The sequence below is a fragment of the Eschrichtius robustus genome, chromosome 17 (assembly GCF_028021215.1).
Source record: "Eschrichtius robustus isolate mEscRob2 chromosome 17, mEscRob2.pri, whole genome shotgun sequence".
Taxonomy (NCBI): Eukaryota; Metazoa; Chordata; class Mammalia; order Artiodactyla; family Eschrichtiidae; genus Eschrichtius; species Eschrichtius robustus.
The window spans coordinates 51,584,595-51,607,730 of NC_090840.1; the positions used below are offsets into that span (position 1 = coordinate 51,584,595).

General features: G+C 45.0%; 1 protein-coding gene and 1 non-coding gene across 2 annotated transcripts in view; one reads left to right on the forward strand and one right to left on the reverse strand.

The window, feature by feature from the left end:
- GRHL2 (grainyhead like transcription factor 2) overlaps nt 1-20,716 on the forward strand; it is a 111,736-nt gene extending 91,020 nt beyond the window's left edge. The window contains exons 12-15 of the mRNA XM_068525664.1: nt 8,090-8,184; nt 10,399-10,484; nt 18,449-18,513; nt 20,602-20,716. Coding sequence (XP_068381765.1) covers nt 8,090-8,184; nt 10,399-10,484; nt 18,449-18,513; nt 20,602-20,716 — 361 coding nt within the window. The remainder of the gene's footprint in view (nt 1-8,089; nt 8,185-10,398; nt 10,485-18,448; nt 18,514-20,601) is intronic.
- Nucleotides 17,697-17,800, reverse strand: LOC137751659 (U6 spliceosomal RNA). The gene has a single exon (XR_011070910.1). It is a non-coding gene; the product is annotated as a U6 spliceosomal RNA (small nuclear RNA).
- Nucleotides 20,717-23,136: the final 2,420 nt, after the last annotated feature.

Sequence of the window (23,136 nt, forward strand, 5' to 3'; positions counted from 1 at the left end):
GGCTGCCAAGGAATCATCCAGAGACAGGCCCTCATCGTGACGGCTCTCTGGCCTTGACAAAGGCACACCGTTTGGATTTTCGGACCCAGGTTGTGACAAGCCTAGGCGAGTGTACCTGGCGGAGGGGGTCAGTTCACCGAGCCCTGGGGAGAACCACCTTCACGGGCATTTGCTTAGCCTTCCTCAGATCAGGACTGTCTGGCCAGTTCTTCCCTCTCCCTGCCAGGCATAAGTCAGTTAGTATTAAAGCATCTAACTGAGTGTTGGAGAGCGTCATTCACGCAGCCACCAGCTGGAGGGCACAGCCTGCCCAGGTGCACCAGGGCCCCCTCCCAACTACTCCAAAGCCAGAGTGGTGGCCAGACACGGACTTGTTCATGAGGAGGAGAGCTTTTTGGCCTGAAGTGCCAGCAAACCTGAGCGCAATTAAAGAGAGAAACTAGAGAAGATTCAGATGAGGTGGGATGGGGAGCCATCAACAGCTAAGTAGCTAAACTAAACAAGAAGAGGAACACCTGTTTGCTCCTGTCTAGTGATAAGTATTTGGGGTGACTTCTGGTGCTGAATTTGGGGATCACAGACCCCATGCAGGCTTGTTTCCTAGGCAGGGGCTACAACAGATACAGAGGCTTTTGGACACCATCTCTGAGCAGCAGGTCTCTTGCTGCATATCAGAATCAAGCTGGGGAGTTAAGAAAAATACTCATATACAGGGACCGTCTCCAGGGATTTTGATTTCATTGGCAGATGGGTGCAGCTCAGGCATGGAGACCTTTTTAAAGTCCCCAGGTGATTCTAATGCACGGCAATGTTTGAGAACCACTGCTCTAGAGCCAGTCAGCCATGATTTGAGTCTTGCATTGATCTTACAAGCTGTGTAACTTAAGATAACAACCTTTTGGGGCCTCAGTTCCCTCATCTAAAAATAGCAAATATTAATACCTACCTGCTAGAATTATTAGAAGCATTAATACGTAAAATGACCTGACACACGGAAGATGCTTTCAAAAAAACAGAGCTATTATTATTGCCAAGGTTCCTTTTCAGGCCCTAAATAAATGATACTTTATTGAGAAATGGAAGAGAGGAAGATGAAGAAAAATAGAAAGAAAAACCAGACAAAAAGAATTTTCTGTAGAGCTGAGCCCTTAACCAGGGATTCATGAATGGCTCTTATGGGGAAGAGGGAAGGGTCTTACGCTCCCTGAAATAGTATTTAAATTGATATGCAAATATCATGCATGATGAGAAATTCTATTTCTATTATTTCTGGGGATCTGGTATCCATCTCTATCTGACCTCTAGTTCCTGGAAAACCATTCTTGCCTTGATCCTCTGTCCACACTGGTCCCCACAGAGGTGCCCCCCATTCCAGCCTATAGTGAGGTCCCCTCAAGTCTAGCAGCTCTGTGGCCTCTGCACTGCATTTGGGGCACAGGGATTCTTGGCAAATTTGGGCACCCTCGTGTCTGTTTTTAATCAAACCTTTTATTTCAAGATAATTATTGATTCACATGCAGTTGTAAGAAGCCCACCCCCTTTTCTTTTCTTTCTTTTTTTTTTTTTTTTTTTGGTCACACTGCTCAGCATGTGGGATCTTAGTTCCCTGACCAGGGATCGAACCCAGGCCCACGGCAGTGAAAGCGCAGAGTTTTAACCACTGGACCAATGGGGAGTTTCCAGGCCCACCCCCTTTTCAATTGATGTATTTTTATTTTTACTGTTAGATATTGCAGTTAAAAAATCTACCCAATAATACTGAAATCTGCATCAGATATACAAGGAATATTTTTAGAAAATAGTTAAGGAAATGAAAATCATGTTTACCATCCCTCAGAGTAGCAGATTTTTATCAGTTTCTTATATTAGTACCAGTTATTCTTTCTTGTATACTAGTTAGCCATTTTGCAAATTAGAAGATTTGAACTAAAGACTCTTAGAACTAAGCTTTGCCTCCTTTTATAAATTTAACCTACATTTGCCCTCTCTGTTGCTCTTCATTCCTTCCTTTATTTCTCTGTTTCTCTTTGGGATCCTTTTCCTATTTTTTTTTTTTTTTTTTAATTGAAGTATAGTTGATTTACAATGTTGTGTTAGTTCCTGGTGTATAGCAAAGTGATTCAGTTATACATGGGATCCTTTTCCTATTGCCAGAAGAATTCTGTTTAATAATTCTTTTGTTGTGGAACTTTTGGCAAAGAATTCTCTCATATTTGTTTATTTGTTGTAAATGTTTTTATTTTTTATTTTTTTTAAAGGAATTCCTTTATTTTTATTATTTATTTATTTATTTATTTATTTACTTTTTTGGCTGTGTTGGGTCTTCGTTTCTGTGCGAGGGCTTTCTCTAGTTGCGGCAAGCGGGGGCCACTCTTCATCGCCATGCACGGGCCTCTCACTATCGTGGCCTCTCTTGTTGCGGAGCACAGGCCCCAGACGCGCAGGCTCAGTAACTGTGGCTCACGGGCCCAGTCGCTCCACGGCACGTGGGATCTTCCCAGACCAGGGCTCGAACCCGCGTCCCCCGCACCGGCAGGCAGATTCTCAACCACTGCGCCACCAGGGAAGCCCATGTTTTTATTTTGTAATCATTTTTCTAGGGTATTTCTGTTAGGTATCAAATTCCAGGTTGGCAGTTACTTTCTTTCAGTTTTGGTTTCCATCATTTTTTGTTGAGAAGTCAGCTGTCTTATTGTTGCTCTTTAAAATGTAATCTTTTCTTTCTTCCCTTCCTTCTTTCCTTCCTTCCTTCCTTCCATCCTTCCTTCCTTCCTCCCTTTCTTTTTTCTTTCATTTGGAAAAGACTGCTTTAAAATTTATCTCTTTCACTCAGGTTTTCAAATTTTTTATGATGTTTCTATGTGTGGGTTTTCTTTGTACTTTCTTTTTCCCCCTGCTTGGTATTTTATACCACTCATTGAATCTGTGGGTTGATGTCTTTGATCAGTTTTGGAACATTCTTGGCTGTTATCTCTTCAAATAGTGCTCTTCCCTGTTCTCTCCCCACTCCTTTGAGACTCTAAATGTGTATTAGAATTTTTTATTCTGTCCCTGTGTTTTTTATGTTCTTTTCTAAAATGTCCATCTTCTTTACTCACCATGCTCCAGCCTGGATATTTTCTATTGACCTAACTCTCAAATCCTCTCTTCTGCTAGGTCCAATATACTAAACCCATCTATTGAGTTATTAATTTCAATTACTGCACTTTTTAGTTCTAGGACTTCCACTTAATTGGTTTATTTTAATAAATTTCAGTTCTAAATGTCTTGTCATTTATTTTCATGAACATAATAATAACTGTGCTATAAGTATGTTATCTGGGTCTGTTTCTATTGTATGTTTTTCCCTTGGTCCTATTTAATATTTGATAATCATTGAATGATGAACAATATACATAAAAATTATGGAGGCCCTGGATGACCATATTTTTCCTTATGAAGGTTTTCCCTATCCTCTGGTATCTAGCCTGAGTTAACAGATCACCATAACTGAGTCAGGGACAGAACTGACCCAAAGCTGGGTTGCAGTTTATTTTAACCTCAGATGACCTCTAATTCATCCTAACTCCTAGATTGTACCTTTGAGGGACTTTCTATGGGTCTTTTTCCTTCATGGAGCTTGAAGTTCAATTTTTGTCTCCTTAGCATGGGGAGACTACCCAAGCCTCCTCTATGAGTTTCAAGGGCTTTCTGCTTAACTTCTTACTCTCTTATCCTGTGCAGCTTAAAAACTTGGTAAATACCTGGGAAGGAATACTGCAGTGTCTGGCTTACTTCTCTGTGCTTCTCTACTCTCTGGAAGTTTTCCTATTAGCCCTGAATACCTTTGCAGCCCTAAACACCAATTTCTGTTTCTCTAACACCATAAGATTGCCAAAAGCTGTGCAGACTTCTTTGCTCTTAAGTATGTGCCTCTGCTGAGATCACCATCCTCTACTCCCAGCTGAAAAATGGCAAATGCTTCAAGAGGAAAGTGGCCCACTGACTATCAGCTCGCCTCTCGCAGTTTTCTCCTCTGAGATCTCAGCTCTCAGGCTCTGGCTGACTCAACAGTAGTGTCCAATACCTTCAATAAGATTAAATATATATATACATATGTTTACAGGTACTTACATTGTTCTTGGCTGGAACATTGATTGCTTGGTTTGCCACAAGATACAACATCTTAGCCAGAAACAGAAATATCTGTATTTCCTCTTAAAATGATCCTTCTGGGGCCTACTGACCTAGTTATTTACTACTTTCAATTGTAAGCTCTTAACTACCATAATTGTTACTAAACATATGTGGGGTTTGTTTGTTGATTTTGGTTTGTGTTTACTGAGTGTGTCAGATGAATTCTATCAAGACCCTGAACTAGCATTGATTAAAGTCACTTGGGGATGATAGGTTCTTCCCCAGAGTGATTTATTGTTGAAAATAAACTAATTGAGATTTTACTCCATAATGTGAAAGACTTCGTGAGGGCTTGAACATAAGAGCACCTCCTCTTTTCTGAGGCTAACAAAGGGTAGGGACGTTAATTTATTTAGGGTAGACGTGGTCATCAGCCTACAGAGGCCATAAGCAGAGTTGTGAACTAGACAAACTATGTCTCCATGGTGCCTGCAACTCCTTTCCGTGCTTTATTTTGATACCTCGTCACCTAGGTACTGATGCCTAGAGTGGTTCAGCCTGACAGGTAGGGCTCAACATTGCCAAGTATGTCCAGAGACAGGCTTCAGATCCAAACACCTTCCCAGTTTTTCTTCTGATGAAACTTAGCCATCCTTTGTTTACACCTCAGGGACTTGCTTTCCCTGAGATTGACCTCACAAAGCAATGATTTCATATGTTGCTGGACCTGGAGTCCTTCCACATGTTAACACGTTGTGCCCACGGGACGGAGATTGATGTCAGAGAAAGCACCTTCTCCTTGTTCTTGTCCTTTTGTGGTACAAGCCAGTGTAATTGAACAGGACATCAGGAGACCTGAAATCCTTACTCTTTCTATCAATTGGGCAGTCATTGCTGCCCTTCTTTTCTCGCCTTGCTTTGAAAAGAAATGAAACCATTGAATTCAGACCACACAAGCTTATTGACTCCTACTGGGTTTATAGATTTGAAAGTGTGAAAAAACATTTCTGAACTCCCAAGAGAAATGTGGTTTATCCAAGATGTTATTTTAATGGCAAAGTTTGTCATGCTCAGAATGGGGTGCTGTCAAAAGTCAACAGACCTGGAAAAATGTAAATAAATCTTTCTTGACGAGAGAAAGAAAATCCCTAGTTTAGGAACCCTAACACAGCATGAAAGAGTGTCTGGTGATGTTTCAGGCTATTTACCCATTATTAACCTACTGGTCATTGACAGCAATGTCAATAGATTTTTTAATCTTTGGCTCCCAGCGTCGTGGTCAGTCCAGCTCCAAGACATGACAGAATAATATGACCCGCTTTTATGGTTTTAAAGAAAAGTGAGGGAAAGATAGAGGGAACAGCGCTCTAAAAACTTATTACCGCCTTCAGCTGGGACTTGAGTTTGAGTTTTTCTTCTGGCTATTTCCATAGTTTGACTTACTATGGAATAAAATAGAATGCTGACTCTGAATATCGTTTCTCATACCCTCACTCATCATCATCTCAGATTTATCGAGTACTTTATCATGAGGTTGTTCCTCAGAGCTGGGTTCTCTCAACAGCCTGTTTCACTTTTTTAGCTGCGTTGCCCTGCAAAAGACACAGAACACCCTGAGCCTTAGTTTGGTCGTCACCGAAATAGGGATAAGATTGGCCCTTGACCTGCTGGCTCACAGGGTGTTCATGAGACTTAATTGACCAAGGAGATGAAAAGTGCTTTGTTAAACGTGGTCTTATTAAGGGCTCATAAACATAATTTTGGACCACCTGGAGTAGAAGATGGTAATTTAAAGACTTGGTGGTTTAATACTTTAAACTATTAGAATTAATAGAAGTACTTTTTGGATTGTCCACAGTTTTATACCATGTGTTCTTTCTACCACTGGACCCCACCATTAGCTCCACTTGAGAATTGATAAAAAGAACTTCTTAATGACAATGAGGCCAACAGGGATTTGGCTTTGGAGCAGGGTTTTATATTATCTTGGAAGCTTGGGATTGATATAACGTCAGTCTCTGATGCAGGAAGCTTTTCCAACTTTAGCCCTTAAATTGGGCCAAAGTGGTAGTTTGGACTGTTTGCTATCTGATAGTAAATGGAAACTTTGAGCTCTTTCAAATTGTCTGCCTTATGTACCCTTCCCCGTATCTCTCTTCCTCAAATCTCTCCACCTTTAATTATCATGATCATCATGACCATCATCATCTCTAACTAACACTTCTACAGTACTTACAATGTATCAGGCAACTTTGTGAGTTTGAATTTACATTATGTTGAATTCATTTAATTCTCTCAACAGCCTCCTTCTAAAGACAAGGAGACTGAGGCTCAGGGCAGTTGAAGAATTTGTCCATGTTTCTGTAGCTAGTAGATTGCAAAGCAGGGGTTTATTTTTAATTGAAATATAGTTGGTTTACTGTGTTGTGTTAGTTTCAGGTATACAGCAAAGTGATTCAGTTATACATATAATTTTTCAGATTCTTTTCCATTATAGGTTATGGGTTATTACAATGGGCTATTACAATAAGATATTGAGTATAGTTCTTTGTGCTATACAGTAGGTTCTTTTTGGTTATCTATATTATATAGAGTAGTGCGTATATTTCAATCCCAAGCTCCTAATTTATCCCTCCCCCCCTTTCCCCTTTGGTAACCATAAGTTTGTTTTCTATGTCTGTGAGTCTGCAAAGCAGGGGTTTAAACCAACGTAGTCTGGACCCAGAGCTCATGTCTTAACAATTCTGCTGAACTGCCTATCTGGCATTGCTTCATGTGCCTGGTTCCAGGAATCCCCAGAGAGATTAAAGTTTTCTAAAAACCTACACCTGCTCTCTTGAGGGCTTAAAGGACCGTAAGACTCCATGCAGGGGCATTTTCTCAGTGTTTTAGTCAGTTTGGGTTGCTATAACAGAATACCATAAACTGGGTGGCTTAAATAACAGAAATGTATTTTTCAAAGTTCTGGAGGCTGGAAGTCTGAGATCAGGGTGCCGGTATGGTCGGTGTCTGGTGAGGACCCTTTTCCGGCCTGCAGATCACCATCCTCTTGCTGTGTCCTCACATGGCAGAAAGAGAGAGGGTGTCCCTTTCTTACAAAGACACTCCCATCATGGAGGCTCCACCCTCAGGGCCTAATTACCTCTCAGTGCCCGGACCTCTGAATACCATCCTCCTGGGGGTTAGGGTTTCAGCATATGAGTTTGAGGGGACACTCAGCGGCAATGACTTCTCTTCAGTGACAATCTGTTCTTCTAATTTCCTTCCTCTGGAATAGCCCTCCCTTCCCTAGAGTGCCCAGAAAGACAGAGACTTTGGGAGGAAACGCACAGCCACCAGAACCGGCCAGCTGGGGACCCGTGGGCCCTCAGGAAGGGGGACCGAAACCCTCTCCCACGAGGAAGGAAGGGCCGGGTCTAGGGAACCTCGGCCACTGCAGTCTCCTCTGCTCCAAGCTGATGGAGTTGTGGAACAGCAGGAACCGAGGGCAGCCTCATAACTTAGAACCAGCGAGGCAGGCCCGTGCCATTTCCAGAGGTCACGCTGTGCCCTCGGGGCTGGCGAGAAAGTGCAGGACACCCAGGCCCTAGCTAGGTGGGATGGGCTGTGTAACTTGCAGACCACACAAACACAGGGCTCAGGCCCGCATCCCCAGCCCTGGTCTTCTGAGCAGGAAGGGGGGTTAGGTGCAGAATGGAATGGGTAAAACCCAGAGGTCTCACCTCGGTGGATCCATGTTCAGCAGCAAGGAGGATGTCTCAGGGCCATGCATGAAAGATATTGGCAAGTATGTTCTGCCCCACGTGCAGGCTTGGGACCTGTGAGGGGGAGGCAGGAGGTTGGTGCATGGATCCAGTTGTGATAAGGGATGGCGTAAACAAAGGGAAAAGATAGGGACTGGCACATCCATACACCTTTTTGTTGGCACCCCGCGTGCCTTCCTTAATTAACACTTTCCCCTCATCTTTTCTAGCAGCAGTGTCCTTGTGAAACGGATGTTCAGGCCCATGGAAGAGGAGTTTGGTCCAGCACCTTCTAAGCAGATGAAGGAAGAAGGGATGAAGCGAGGTACCGTTCCCGCTGAGGCCCTCCCCGGTGTTGCTCCAATTAGGAATGGTGGTGGGGGCGTTGCACTGAGAAGAGCCCCCGGCCCGGCCCATGTCCCTGTGGTTCCGTGCTGGCCTGGGGGTGTTTCTATTGACACAGGAAGTCCACAGTCTCCTCCTTTGCTTTAAACCTTATCTTTTTAAACACCCTAAGCAAACATTTATTCTTCCTGGGCACTGATTCTTTCCTTTACCTTGAGGGAAATGTAGTGAATATACTGACTCATCCAGCGGCGAGATATAAGGTTAAAAAGAAACTCGTGCTGTGTTTGACAATACCCTCTCCTAAGCACCAGCAGCTGAGAATCCTTCAATAGGCGCAAACGATTAATCACGGTACAAGTAAGGGAACCTGTTTTCTGTGACATCACAACTTTCTCATTTTCTCTCAGTCAGGGATGTTTTTCCACTTCACCAAGAGGATAAGAAACGAAGCACGGACTTGTCAGTGTCTTGCTCAGCATCTCGATGCTGTGCTGACTCATTGTCCCTCCTGGGAGTAAGGGGAAAGGCGGGGTGGTGGCTTTTCTCCCCACATCCTGCTGTAGCCAACACCAGGAGCTTCCAGAGACCTTCCGCTTACAGCACTGGCCTTTTAATGAGTCAGGTTACCGTACGTCCACCATCTGCACAGCCTTGAGGTTTTTGTTACTGAGAATTTTTTTTTTCCTATCTGTTGAAATGGGATTTGCATAATGGTCGAGAGCATCCCCGTGTAGCCCCCCTCAGCCACATCGAGTCATGTGACCTTGGGAAGGTCCTCTGCACCTTGGAGTCCTCACTCGTAAAATGGGGTGACAAGAGTACCCACGTCACAGAGGGAGGCTTGATGAGTTAATGCATGTAAAACAGTAAACTCAAGTGCCCAGTACATAGTAAGCACTCCATCTTCACTAATATAATTATTAGTTTTATTTTTAGGCCTGGATCTAGTTAAGGAATATTATCATAATTGTGAATGAGTAATGAGCATTTCAGAATTCAAAGAGTGTAAATACCTGAGTAGTGTTAATTACAGTAGTAATATTTAAACCTATAAAGGGTTTTCCGACTTCACAGGCTCACCGTCAAAATATCCGAGCGCGTTTTGAGTTCCATTCCCGCATGCCTTTTATATCTCATCCTTTAGAACGAGGGCAATGTTATATGGAAATCAAGGATCACACAGGCCAAAGTAATAGTAGCGTACATCCATATTTAGTACATGCTGGCTGGTCCAAAGCTTGTGTTTTTTCAGATATTTTGAGGTTGTGAAGTCTGCACAAAAATTGCCATCAGGAATTGCTGTGACAAAATGCAAAGTTACGGCCTTTGAAACATCTCAGTCATAGGGACACATGAGGGCACTGCAAGCTTCCAGCAATAGAGAACTCGTTCTCCCAGGAGTGGCTTTTCTTTGGAAAAGGACAGTGGAGTTCCTGAGCCCCTCGCCTGGAGCTCCTACGCTGAGCTGGGCTTTGAGGAGCGCGCGAGGAGTCAGGGTCAGTGACGGTGCCCATTGTTTGTTAAAAGTTCTGCAGGACAGAGAATGACTGTAATTATCACCAGTGCCGTTATTTGTTTTGCCTTTGTAGCCACTTCTCAGGGTGGCTCTCTCAAAGTCACCGGGAGCTGCCGTGGCTGGTTGCCTTTGTCTGTACAAGCTCTGGGATGCTGATAATGGTTACTGCTGTCGTTAGCGGAGTGATCGTTATCCACAGATACACAGTTAAAGAGAGCTGCCTCTCTGGGCAAGCCCTGGGGGTGAGCCGTAAGCCCAGCATGCCGGTGTGCCTGTCAGCAAGCCCAGCAGGAGACGGTGGCGCTGCAGCCCATCAACCCGCTGCCAGGCCCCCTGTAACCCATTCCAGGGACTCCTGCAGCAGGAGTAGCAACCACACTATTTCAAAGACAATGATTTTCCAAGAAGAGGTCTGTAAATCCAATGGAAGCGGCACGCATTTAAATATTGGGCTGGCCAAAAAGTTCGTTCGGGTCGTTCGAACTTTTTGGCTAACCCAATAGAACATGGTTCGGGGTTTCCTTAGGGTCAGCCTGCTGGAAATTACGTTTTTCTGTTGGGGGTTACAGGAAGAAGTTACAGAATGTTCATCTGTAACAGCCACTGGTGGGAAGCAGTCTCCTGGGGCAGCTGCGTGGGCTCCACAGTCACGGCTTCCCGCCCCTTCTCTTTCAGTGCTTTTGTACGTGAGGAAGGAGACAGACGACGTGTTTGACGCCTTGATGTTGAAATCCCCCACCGTGAGGGGCCTGATGGAAGCGGTAAGCAATGAACCCCCTTCAGCCTCCAAGAAACCGGCATGTAGTCTCCTGAGCTGAAATCCATTTATTAAAGTGCAGCCTTCGAGATGGCCCTGGAATGAGCTTTCTCAAGGAAAAAGAAAAAGCAGAGATTTACGGGGACACTGATTTCCACCCTGTCTGGCTTATTATTAGCATCTTAAGGAGAAGGAAACTTTGAAAAACTGCCAATTCCCTGTCGGTTTAAGGCTAATCAGAGTAAGACACCACAGAGAAAGTTTAAACTGTGAGTTTCCATTTGTCTCTTTGCGTGAAACCAAATTAGATACGTTTAACTTCCATATATATACAGAACAAAAACGATTAGGAAGTGTCTTGCCAGCTGCGATAGTATAATCCAAAATAAAATATGACCTCTTTTGGTTAAGAAAAAAATATGAATTGCAGAGCTATAAAATGATTTAAGTAAGATTCTGAAATCCCTTCCTCCTTTCTCATCCCCTGTTTAGTCTAGCATTACCCAACCTGGGCTCAGGAAGTTATTTTATGTTTTATCCATGTATTATCCATCTGAATATGACTCTACATTGAATATGATACCTGACTCCCCTGTACAACTATGTTGTAGAAGATCCAGGGTTTTTGTGGTGATGAAGACAACAGGACTGCCAAGGGACATTCTAGAATTTTTGTTGGTCTGGAAAACTGCTACATTGAAACAGCATATTGGGCTATGGAGTAATATGTTAAAGTGTGTAGGGCAGTGACTATAAGGGGAATCATACACTATGTTGTCTTTTGTGGATGATTTCTTTCACTTTGCATAATGTTTTTGAGGTTCATCTATGTTGTAGTATAAATCAGTACTTCATTCTTTTCTACGGCTGAATAATATTCCATTGTATGGATATACCACATTTCGTTTTTCCATTCACCAGTTGATGGACATTTGGATTTTTCCCCCCACCTTTTGGCTATTGTGAATAGTGCTGCAATGAACATCCAGGTACAGGCGTTTGTTTGAATACTTGTTTTCAATTCTTTGGGGTGTATACTGAGGAGTGGAATTGCTAGCCAGACACGTAAGGTTACATTGTATAATCATACAATTTATAGGAAATATCAAGAACAGGCAAATCCATTGAGACAGAAAGCAGATTAGTTGTTGCCAGGAGTTGGGTGAAAGGTGAACGAGAAAAGTCTACTTAGTGAGTTTCCTTTTGGGGTGATGAATTGTTCTGGAACTACGTAGTCCTGACGTTTGCAGAACATTGTGAATGTACTAAATGCTACTGAATTGTACACTTTAAATGGTTTAAGTGGGGAATTTATATGATATGTAAAAAAATTATTTATTTGTTCACCTGAAATTTTTTTTAAAAAGCACAAGAACGTTACCAATGTGGTTGGCATTGTTAGGCAATTCAGAGCAGGGCATGGAGGACCACCCTCTGAGAAACACTTGGCTGGAGGGTTTGGTAATCTCTTCTGTTCTCAGGATTTGTCATTGGCATGGAGTTTGTTGTTACTGAATCTGCCCCCCCCCAAAAGGGGAAAACAAACCCAGAAATGAACACAACAAAAAGTATCGTCTATCTCTCTTCAAATGCACTAGGATTTTTTTAAATGACCCTAAGATGACTGGAAGATTGATTTATGAGCTACAGAAGCCCTTTGGACAAATTTCATACCTTTAATCTGGCCTTTAAGATCATATCACTGAAACTGACTTACCTAGGATGGTGGCGAAGCTGAAAATTACTTTAGCAGCTGTTTTTTTAATTTATTTATTTATTTATTTATTTATTTATTTATTTATTTATTTATTTATTTATTTATTTATTTATTTATTTATTTATTTATTTATTTATGGCTGTGTTGGGTCTTCGTTTCTGTGCGAGGGCTTTCTCTAATTGTGGGAAGCGGGGGCCACTCTTCATCGCGGTGCGCGGGCCTCTCACTATTGCGGCCTCTCTTGTTGCGGGGCACAGGCTCCAGATGCACAGGCTCAGTAGTTGTGGCTCACGGGCCTAGTCGGTCCGCGGCATGTGGGATCTTCCCAGACCAGGGCTCGAACTTGTGTCCCCTGCATTGGCAGGCAGATTCTCAACCACTGCGCCACCAGGGAAGCCCCTTTAGCAGCTGTTTTGAATGCATATTCCCAGTCCTCAACCCCAGATTCCCGTTCTGCTGAAGTGGAGGTGGGGGAGGGCGGCGGAGCAGCAGGTATCTGTATTTTTCACAGCTCCTCGGGGTATTCTGAGATCAGCCAGGTGTGAGAACCAGTGACCTAGACCAATTCTGAACTGATTCATTACGCCTTTTTCCTTGGTGTCTTCCTTTCCTGTCTGTGACATCTGGCTAGTTCTACAAGTGTTCTGTAGCTGTGGTCTCGCTGGATCACAGTGGGGTTACATGTCACCTTCACTTCCACCCAAACAATCCCTGAGTTAACTCTGCTTTTTTCTTTCTCTCTTCCCCAGTAGAATGTAGAGTTCATGAGAACAGGGGCTTTGTCTCTTGCGGGCTTCTGTGTATCCCCAGGTGTTTGAGCATATATATTTGTTGACTGAACTGAGCATCCACTGTGTATGTACCACCATGCCAAGTGCTATGGATGGCATGTATTTCACATGCATTGCTTCACTTGAGCCTCACAATATCCCTGTGAACTTGGCAGGTCAGATGTCATCGCCGTCATTTACAGATGTGGGGTTTCCTGAGCTCCACAGAGTGGCAGAGCCAACTTAAGCCCTTGAGCAACTTAAGTCCACTTAGGGAGACGTCCACACATGAAAAGTTATTACAAGAAGAATAAACAGGGCTTCCCTGGTGGCGCAGTGGCTGAGAATCTGCCTGCCAATGCAGGGGACACGGGTTCGAGCCCTGGTCTGGGAAGATCCCACATGCCGCGGAGCAACTGGGCCCGTGAGCCACAGCTGCTGAGCCTGCGCGTCTGGAGCCTGTGCTCTGCAACAAGAGAGGCCGCGATAGTGAGAGGCCTGTGCACCGCGATGAAGAGTGGCCCCCACTTGCCGCAACTAGAGGAAGCCCGCACACAGAAATGAAGACCCAACACAGCCATTAAAAAAAAAAAAAAAAAAAAGCCAACCATAGAGATAAAAAAAAAAAAAAGATGACAAATACAGAAAAAAATATATTGATCATGAGCTTTTAAAAATGATGGACATATACGAGCAGTTCAGACGACTTGAAAAACACAAAGAAAAAACCAAGCAGTCCTAATGCCCCCGCTCTGAGAACTATCACAAAGCACGTGCTTGCCACGCACGCGGAAGGGGAGTGTTGTGGTGACACCATCCAGCTCCTGGGCAGAAGGATTCCTTCCGTAACCTCCCGACAGATGGCCAGCTTCCTCCACATGCTATCCTGCACGGTCTCACTTCTTTCCAGGCTTCTGGATTTGGCAAAGCCCACTTCCTTGCCTGGCATGGAGGCAGAGGACGCCGTGTTAGGGTGGCATTTTATCCAGCTGCCTCTGCCTTTGCCTTTGACAACTGCACAGAGGGCAGGACTTTGCCCTCCTGGAGACTGTTGCCCTCGGCAGCCTGATGCCCGTGTCAACTTTGCCAGTTGCTTCTTGGTAGTGGATGGGGTCCATGAGCCCTGCTCCAAACAGGCCCAACATATGCCCCTTTTCTCTATGAGCTTAGAATCTGAAACCAGACCGCCGGACTGTTACCTTTTAAATCCTGTTTCTGCCACTTCCTAGCTGAGGGACCCTGATTACTTCATGAGTGTTAAGCCTGAGTTTCCTTGCCCGAGAAACAGGTCTCATAAAAACACCTATTCTGTTGCAATGATGCGAGAATTGAGCGAGTTAATAGGTGCAGAACTCCCTGTGCTGATACGCTAAGCACTTAGTAAGCACTCAGTGAATGCTGGCTGCTGCCGCTACTCCCGGCAGATATGCAGATTTATGCAAATTTCCTGACTGTTATCCACTGATCTGTGAGCTGAGGTGTATGAGTTCATGCTTTGGGAAAAACTGGGAGTCAAACCCCTGAAAAGAGAAGATCCAAGAATCAGATTCACCTCTCTTTCAGAAAAGGGGGACTAAGAGATATGAACTTGCTGATGTTGAGTAGGCAAAGGAACACACTTTATTTTTCCATTTCATTTTAAAAAGAAGTTCCAAATGACACCAACCAAAGTTCAAAACCCAACGCTTGCAGGCCAAGCAACTCACAACGATAAATGTTTTGGTTTTTATTTATTTTACTTTGTAGTTTCCTCTTTCTCTTTAGTTTTGCAGTTGGATTAAGTCACTGTTTTTCACCTTTTCTTGAAAGTTATTCCTTACTTTCCCTAAATTGTTTCAGTCTCTTCTCCTTATTGCTCTGTGATTTGAAGATAAATTTCCAGCTGTCTTCCACACCACTACTCTCTAGCTCCCACCACCCCCGGGTGAGAAAAGACCTTTAGAGCCTTCATTTCTCCCCTCTCCTCCCCTCCTCCGCTCACTAGGACGAGTCCGCTGAAATGTTTACCCCACGCTGTTCCCACACACTCCACGCTTCTTGATGTCACTGTTGTTTAGTACTTTCTCTCTAGGACACAATTAGATTTTTCCTTCCATTATGTTCTTTTTACTTCAAGAATCCTTACTTAACACTTATTTCACATTCCCAGTCCATTTAACTATATATAGGTAGTTATACATACCTATAACTCTATATATCTATATACGGACCATATGTATCTATATATATATATATATATACATTATGTATGCATATATAACTATAGATCTATAGTTAGAGAGTATATATAGTCTGTCTTCATGTGTGAGTGTGTGTGTGTGTATATATGTATATATATATATTTATGGCACAACACTGGGTTGCTTGTTTTCTTCCCCCTTCTTTTGCTGAAGTCTTTATTCTGATGCATATTCAGTTTAGCTAGAGTTCTTTTGTGAGTATTTTCCTCAAATGGGATATTTGGGTGAAATGCATTTCTTAGATGCCATTCTTTAACCTGAGAAGTGAGGGAGAGCTTGTTGGTGTACAGAATTCTTGGGGTAAAGTCCCTTTTTTCAGTAGTCTGTAGGGGTTATTCCAGTTTGGTTTCTAGTGTTGCAGATGAGAAGACTGAAGCCAGGTTCATTCTTTTTCTTTTCTTTTTTTGGTAACTTGTACTTTCTGTCTGGGACATTCCAGGATGTTTTATTTTCATTACCCTTGGAGATCTGGCACTTTTCAGAATGGCCAGATGCATGGGTCTTTTCTCATTGATCCTTCCTGGGATTCAGGATACCCCTCCTATCTAAAAACATGGGTCTTTCCTCTATTATTTGTTTAATTGTTTCCTCTTCTCCATTTGCTCCTTTTTCTCTGTCTGGGACTTTGGATAGTCGCATCAGGTATGGCTGGCTCTGTTCTTCAGATCTCTCTTTTTTTCCCTTCATGATTTCCATCTATGCTATGTGTCTTTGCTCTGCACTTGAAATGGTTTTTCTAATTGATCTTTCCTAACGCGATTGGTTTGCTGAATCGACCACCTGGCCTTCGATTCATTTATTGACCTTTACAGATTTTTTAGTTCAATAATCATATATTTAGATCAGAATTTTATACTTGTGTGCTGTACAGCAGTCTTTATAAGTGCTCTTTTATGTTCTGTTCACATGGATGTAGTCCACATAAGTTCTGTCCATTTTCTTTGCTGCCCACAGGCCGTGTTATTTTATGTGCTGGGCTCATTTGGGCTCCAGTATGGCTGTGAGGCAGTTCCATCAGTGACGGAGCAGTGATGTGCGACAGGCAGGCCATTTGTTTCCCAGTCTACCTTTGCTGTCTCAGCCCTCGGCCCACCTGTTCTGCTCCTTTGGGGCTTGGGGGAGGGGGTGGGAGTTCTTCCTGTGCAGTGTAAGGGATGGATGGGTGGGAATCTGATTCTCTGGAGAATAAGCTCTTCCCAGGAGCCAAAGCTATCCCACCTTTGTCCCAGGGCTCTTTGGCTTCTTTTCCTAGCCCCTGCTAGACTGCCCAGTAGTCCAAGTCCCAAACCTCACCTGCCCTGTTTGTGAGCCCTGCCAGCCACTCGGCTCACAAGAGGTGGGTGGATTGGATTTGGGAGAGAAAAAGCATTTTGGGTAGGTGTCTCTAGAATCCATCTCTAAACTATTATTATACTACTTTATATTTATAGTTTTATATTTATAAAACTGAATCATGGTTACTGTAAAAATAAATAGTACAGAATTGTACAACGTGAAAAGAAAAAGAATCTCCTTGTTTCTGTCCATTCTTCCAGGGTAGCCACTGTTAATAGATTGGTGGGTCTTTCAGATATTTTCTATTTACTTACACATATATTTTTAAAAAAATACAAGTGGGATCACACTATATACAGTGTTTTGCAATTTGTGTTTTTTCACTTAGTATGTTAAGGACATTTTTTTCATATAGGCGTCCTGCATTTCTTTTAATGATTGCATGACGGCGTGGTTTTCAACTGTGCAAATATCAAAATGTGCTTAATGAATGTTTGTTATATACAGTTTTCTGTGTTATGAACAGTGATGCTTTGAAGAGCTTTGCATACATCTGAGTGTATTTCTGTACACCAGATTACTAGATGTGGACCATTTGGGTCAAAAGATATATGCCTTTTAAATTTCAATAGCTTCTGCCAAATTTCCCTCCAAAAAGGTTGAGCTTGTTGCTCTCCTATCTATGGGCTATGAGAGTTGCTGTTTCTTATCCTTTGGCTGGCACTGTATTATCAATTTTTCAGTTTTTGTTAGTCTCATAGATTAAAGGTAGTATCCTGCTGTTGTTTTAATTTGAAGTTTTAAATTATTAGTGAGGTGGTGGATTTTTTTATTTGCTTATTGTCCTATTGTATTTTTTCTGTGAATTACTTCTTTATGTTGTTTTCTTCCTTTTCCCATTGAATTGTTAGTCTTTTCCTTTCTTTTAATTGAAGCATGGTTGATTTACAATATTATGTTAGTTTCAGGTGTACAGCAAAGTGATTCAGTTATATGTATATATTTTTTCAGATTATTTTCCATTATAGGTTATTATAAGGTATTGAATATAGTTCCCTGTGCTATACAGTAGGTCCTATTGATTATCTATTTTATATACAGCAATGTGTTAATCCTAATTTATCCCTCCCTCCCCCCTTTCCCCTTTGGTAACCATAAGTTTGTTTTCTATGTCTGAGTCTGTTTCTGTTTTGTAAATACATTCATTTGTATTAAAGACTATGGACCGATTCACGAACTTGCACGTCCATGTGCAGGGTCCATGCTCATCTTCTCTGTATCGTTCCAATTTTAGTATATGTGCTGCCAAAGGGAGCATGTTAGTCCTTTTTTTTTAATTTGGAGGTGTTCTTTCTAACTTAAGAAAGTTAGTTCCATGTCTGTCATTTGTGCTGCAAAAATGTTTCCCAGTGTATTGTTTGTCCTCAGCTTTTTGGGTGGTTTTGCCTAAACTGGTATTTTTCATTTTATGCTGCTTTATCAACGTTCTGGCCTTTTTTCTTCAGGTTTCATAGCTTGCTTGGCATCTTCCTTACTTAAAAGATGATATCTATACAAAGAATTGATTCATGGTTTCTTCTTGCATGGTTTCATCTTTTCCCTGTAAATCTTTGGTGATATTTATTTTGATGGAAGTCGTGGAGAAGGGATCTGACTTAACTTGTTAATTTTTTTCTATATGGCTACCTATTTAATCCAACATCATGATTAAGGTCCATTTTTTTCTGACTGACCTGAAATGACACCTTCATCATATATTAAATTCTCCTGTGGATGAATTTTTTGTTGACTGATTTATGGTTTGTCCAAAGGGAGAGCCTTACAAATGAGCCTTTTTGAGAGTCTGACTCATGAGTGAAGGCCACTGGCACCCAGAAACATTTCCAGGACGGTGAAGTTGGAATTTTCTCTCGTCTCTGCTTGGCTCCCCTTCCACACTCATCTGCCTTTTTGTTATTGTTTGCAGATATCTGAGAAATACGGGCTGCCCGTGGAAAAGATAACAAAGCTTTACAAGAAAAGCAAAAAAGGGTAAGAAAGAAACTGAACTTAAATTGATTTCCCAATCAGATATGTCTATACAGTGCCTTTAAAAAAAAAACAAGATGGTGCCCGTCTTTTGTTAGTTCTGTTGTCTGCCTTTTATAAAAATTTGTCATCCTTCCAAAGGCGTGCTGAGCAGCTTACATGTGCCACGGATTTTGAAGACCTTTAATGAGAGAGAGCGGGGGGTGAGAGTGCATTGTCATGATGTCAGCTGAGATGCCCCCCTCCAATGACAGGATTAGTGGGTAGAATAGAGGGGTCTGGAAGCGGTGAGAGTGGCCCTGGGGAGAGTGGCAAGGTCGCCCTTCTGCAGAGAGCAGAGTTTATAGGGAATCACGTGCTGCTCTTGGGGCTGGTTTCAGGGCAGCACAGTAGGAATACAAAGGATTCAGGGCATAGGGGATTCTTCTGAGGTCATTACTAACATAATGATCGAAATGGTTACTGGACCTGCTTGTTCTCACCGTTAAGAACAACAGCTCTCATTTATCTGGTGTTCAGTAGGTTCTGGGCCCCCTGCTAAGTGCTTTATGTGTATTGTTCTATTATTCCTCACCACTCAGGTAGATTCTTATCCATAATTTATTGCTGACGGAGGCTAAGCAACTTGCCCAAAGTCTCACGTTCAGTAGGCGAGGCGCAGATTTAACCCAGGTCCGTGGCCCCAAAGCCCTAGTGTTTAGCTCGCACATCTGCTGTCTCCAGCCCTCCCAGGGCCTCCTGTGTATGAGGCTCCAAGTTTAGTTGCCACGGAGCTGGATTTAGTGCCAGGAGAGGGGCTCCATTAGAGTCAGCTTCTGGAGCTATTTTCTTACAAAAAGCAGAAAATAGGTCTTTAAACTCTTCCTTGGGCCTCTTTCATAAAGGAAATTGATTATCTGGGATACTCAGGCTTTTTGAGTGATGCGGTCTCTGGGTTAATTTGGAGCCAAGCAGGAAACCCTTTCCACTTGAGCCCTGGTTGAAAAGCTCACGAAAATGCATGTTACAGTTCTTTCCAAAGTCAGTGCAGGAGGCTGAGTGTATTCCTTCGCTGGTGAGATTTGAGCGGTGTCTCAAGGTCTCACGTTGAGCAGAAACCCTCAGTGTCGATGCACATGCCGATGGTAACATTTCACTTCCACTGAGCCCTGTCTCAGGCCCTGCGCTAAATACTTTAATCCTAACAACCACCGTCTAAAGCAGGGTTGTTATTCTTATTTTTGCGGAAAGGCTAAACAACTTGCCTGATGACACAGAGCTGTAAAATGAGAGTCAGTTCTCAAACCAAGATCTGTCTGACTTCAGAGAAGGGGATTGGTTCAAGGACTTCTAAATCATAGACAGGCCCTGGAAGTTGTTGGTTTTCTTAAAACCAAACCCAACCCAGATGGTTAACCAAGGAGTAGGTCACATGTGGTAAAAGTATGAACTTCAGAGTGAGGCAAAGCCAGTTTCAAAACCTAGCTCAGCCGTGAACCAGCTGAGTGAACTTGGGGACACGATCTCACCTTGCTGAGCTCAGGTTTCTCATTTGCAACGTGGTGATGCTCGCACCTGCCTTCAAGGTTGCCCTGAGGACTGAACACAAGGTCTCCAAAACACTGGAACACACTACATGCTTGAGGAAGGGTACCTGCAGCTCTTGTTTATTTTCCTCTTCTCCTAAGTGTGGAGTACTTTTTTAAAATGCATTTTCAGTAGGCTATATGGTTTAATGAAAATAGTTCGGGGACCTGGCCCTGTCAATAGCTAACTCTGTGATTTCAGGCTCTGTTAACTTCTGGGCTGTAGTTTACCAATCTAGAAAGCAAAAGGTTTGGGTTGAATGAGCTCTGAAATCCTGTTTCATAAGGAGTTAGTTCTGAGAAATCGAGGTTTTGCTTTCCTCAGAGTGGCTTGTGGGGGCCAGTTTGGGGGCCGCTGCAGAGTGGAAGCCTCTCTCCCTGCCTGTCTCCTCTCCCCTCCACCCCCCCCTCCCCACCCCTTCCTGGCCTCCCTTGCAAAAGCACGGCTGAGGGAGCCCCCAGCCTGGAGCCCGCCCTGGCACCGAGCGCCTTGGTCACGGCCTCTCTGTTCCCCCGTCCCCGGCAGCATCCTGGTGAACATGGACGACAACATCATCGAGCACTACTCGAACGAGGACACCTTCATCCTCAACATGGAGAGCGTGCTGGAAGGCTTCAAGGTCACGCTCATGGAGATCTGAGCCCTGCTCCGGGCAGCAGCCCTCAGGGCCTTTCTCCCCGGGGGAGCCGGAAGCCCGGGCCCTGCAGACCCCCCCTCGCCCATCTCACAACTGCTGTTACACGACTGCGCCGGGGAGCGGGCCGAGGCCCAAAGCCCCGTGTTTGGTCCGTGCGTTTGGTCCGCCCACCGGCTCCTGCCACGGAGCCGCAGCCCGAGCCCCTCGGGAAAGGGCCTTGCGCCTGTTGGATCCTTATATTTATTGTCCACCTTTCTCCGGAGCCCGGGGCCCAGGCCCGCCAGGGCTCTGCAGGTCACTGCTGGCTCCCGGTGCCACCGTCCAGAGCCCTCCCCTTCAATCCATTCATCCCGAAGGGCCTGAGGATGCTCGCCCCTGCCGTCTCACCGCCTCACGTCTCCTGAGCGGACGGACAGAACGAGCCGTTTCCTTCATCAGAGGTCGGGGGACAGGTGGACGCCCCTTCCTGGTTAGAAACCTTCAGGCTGCTCTGGGACGGTCATCTCGCCGATACCCCCAGGGGTTCCCAGCGAGTGGCCACCAGGCCATGTACAGGAAGACATTCAGCCACTGTGTAATTAGTAAGTAACCTAGAAGGTGTGCCCGGCTACCCGTGTACATAGTGTTTATAATATGGCAATAATATATTCTACCTGTGGTATGTGGGCATGTTTACTGCCACTGGCCGGGGGAGGCACCTACCTGGAGACCCTGCTTTCTCCAAGAGGCTTCTGCCTCTGTGCTGTTCAGGAGACGCGCTGGGCGAGGGAAGTGGCTTTCGGGGTGTCGGGTGACTGCAGTGGGCGCCGAGACGGCCACTCCCGTGGGCACGCGCGGGACCTCGGTCCCTGTCCGCAGAGGGCGCCCTGTTCCCTCTCCACGGGCACTGCCCGCCCCAGAGGCCACTGAGTTTATCTCACGGCGATGCGCTTTTCCTGACTCGCCCTCTGAACTGTCTCGTGGCAAAGGTCAGATTGTCTGAGGCCCCAGCTCCTCCCGCTTTGGTGTCGGCACCGCCTGAACTTTCTGGAGAGACGGCAGGGGGGTTGCCACCAGGGCCCCGTCTCTTGGGCCCCCTGCAGAACTCCTTGGCTATCGTGAGGATCCTGGCCACCGTGAGTGCCTCGCAGTTTACAAGCACGCCCTTCATCACAAGTGGCCCCCTTAAAGCCCAACTGCGGTCCCGAGAGCGAGGCCGACAGTTCAGCTCTGGGTCTCCAGGCCACAGCGGCCTCCCGGGGCTCCGCCGCCTCTGCTCCCAGCTGCTGGATGTGGAGGGAGCGAGCGAGAATGCCCCAAGAGCCCTGGCCCTTCGGAAAGCAGCGTCCAGAGGAAGACGGAGAGAGAAGGTTTGCCCTCCTGCTGGGTGCCCTGGCAGAGGAAAAGAAACGCTTCCCCAAACGATCACGACGTCATGGACCGTCCAGGCCACAGTTCTCTTTGAGGGGACAGGAACGTGGTCTAGGGTCTGTGCTCACCTTTGCGGGCTGAAGCACTAGCTTTTTACTAGCCAGCAAACCCTCCACCCAAGGTCCCAGGTCTAGGACAGGTTCTCCATAAGGACCCATTTGTCTGTAAAGCACTTTGATGTCTTACCTGGGGGCTTTCTCTTCCAGGGCTCCCTGCCCTCCCACCCCACTGCCCCTGAGGCCCAGAGCCGGACGGGAGGGCTGCTTCCAGCCCAGCTGTTTGTCCTGGAGGCTGCAGAGGATTTGAATGGAATGGCGGGCAGGTGCGGAGCCTAGGAAGATCTCTGGGTGTGGTGAGGAGGCACCTTTCTTTCTGTGTCTTCTGGACACATTACCCCTCTCTGTGGTGCCAAAGGTTACATCCTGGATTCACCTCTGCTCCAGTCTGTCGCCTCCCCTTCCACTCTGTGACTGCCATGCCCCGGACCGGCATCTGGGGGAACCCTCCTGGGTACTAATGGGGCTCATTGTTGGGAGTGCATGATGTACAATGCGCCTCCCGTGCTCCTTGCCTGAGGGGCGGTTTCAGACACGATTGGCAGACGTAATGGCGAATACTATTGGGCCGGGGCCCAGCACTCCAGAGTAGGAAAAAGAGAAAATCTTTGGCAATCTGACACGGGTTACCTAGCCTTCTCTCTCCAGCCTTTGGGGAAAAATATGTTGGCTGATCCTGCCCTAGGCAGAAGATGAATCAGAGAGGCTTTTGCCTTTGTCCCAGGTCCCTGCGCAATGATCGCGGTGACCGCTGCCAGAACAAAGCATATGAGGTCAGTGCCAGCAAAGGGTGGTGCAGTGTCCCCTCTCATTTGATCTGTCCCCATCTTACCACGTCCCCTCTGCGTTCCCGGTGTGCCCATGGCTTAGCTTCGATGTGGCCTTCACTATGTATATGAGCAGAGCTTTGATGAGCAAAATTGTCCAAGAAAAAACACTCCAGAGAGATAGGAAAAC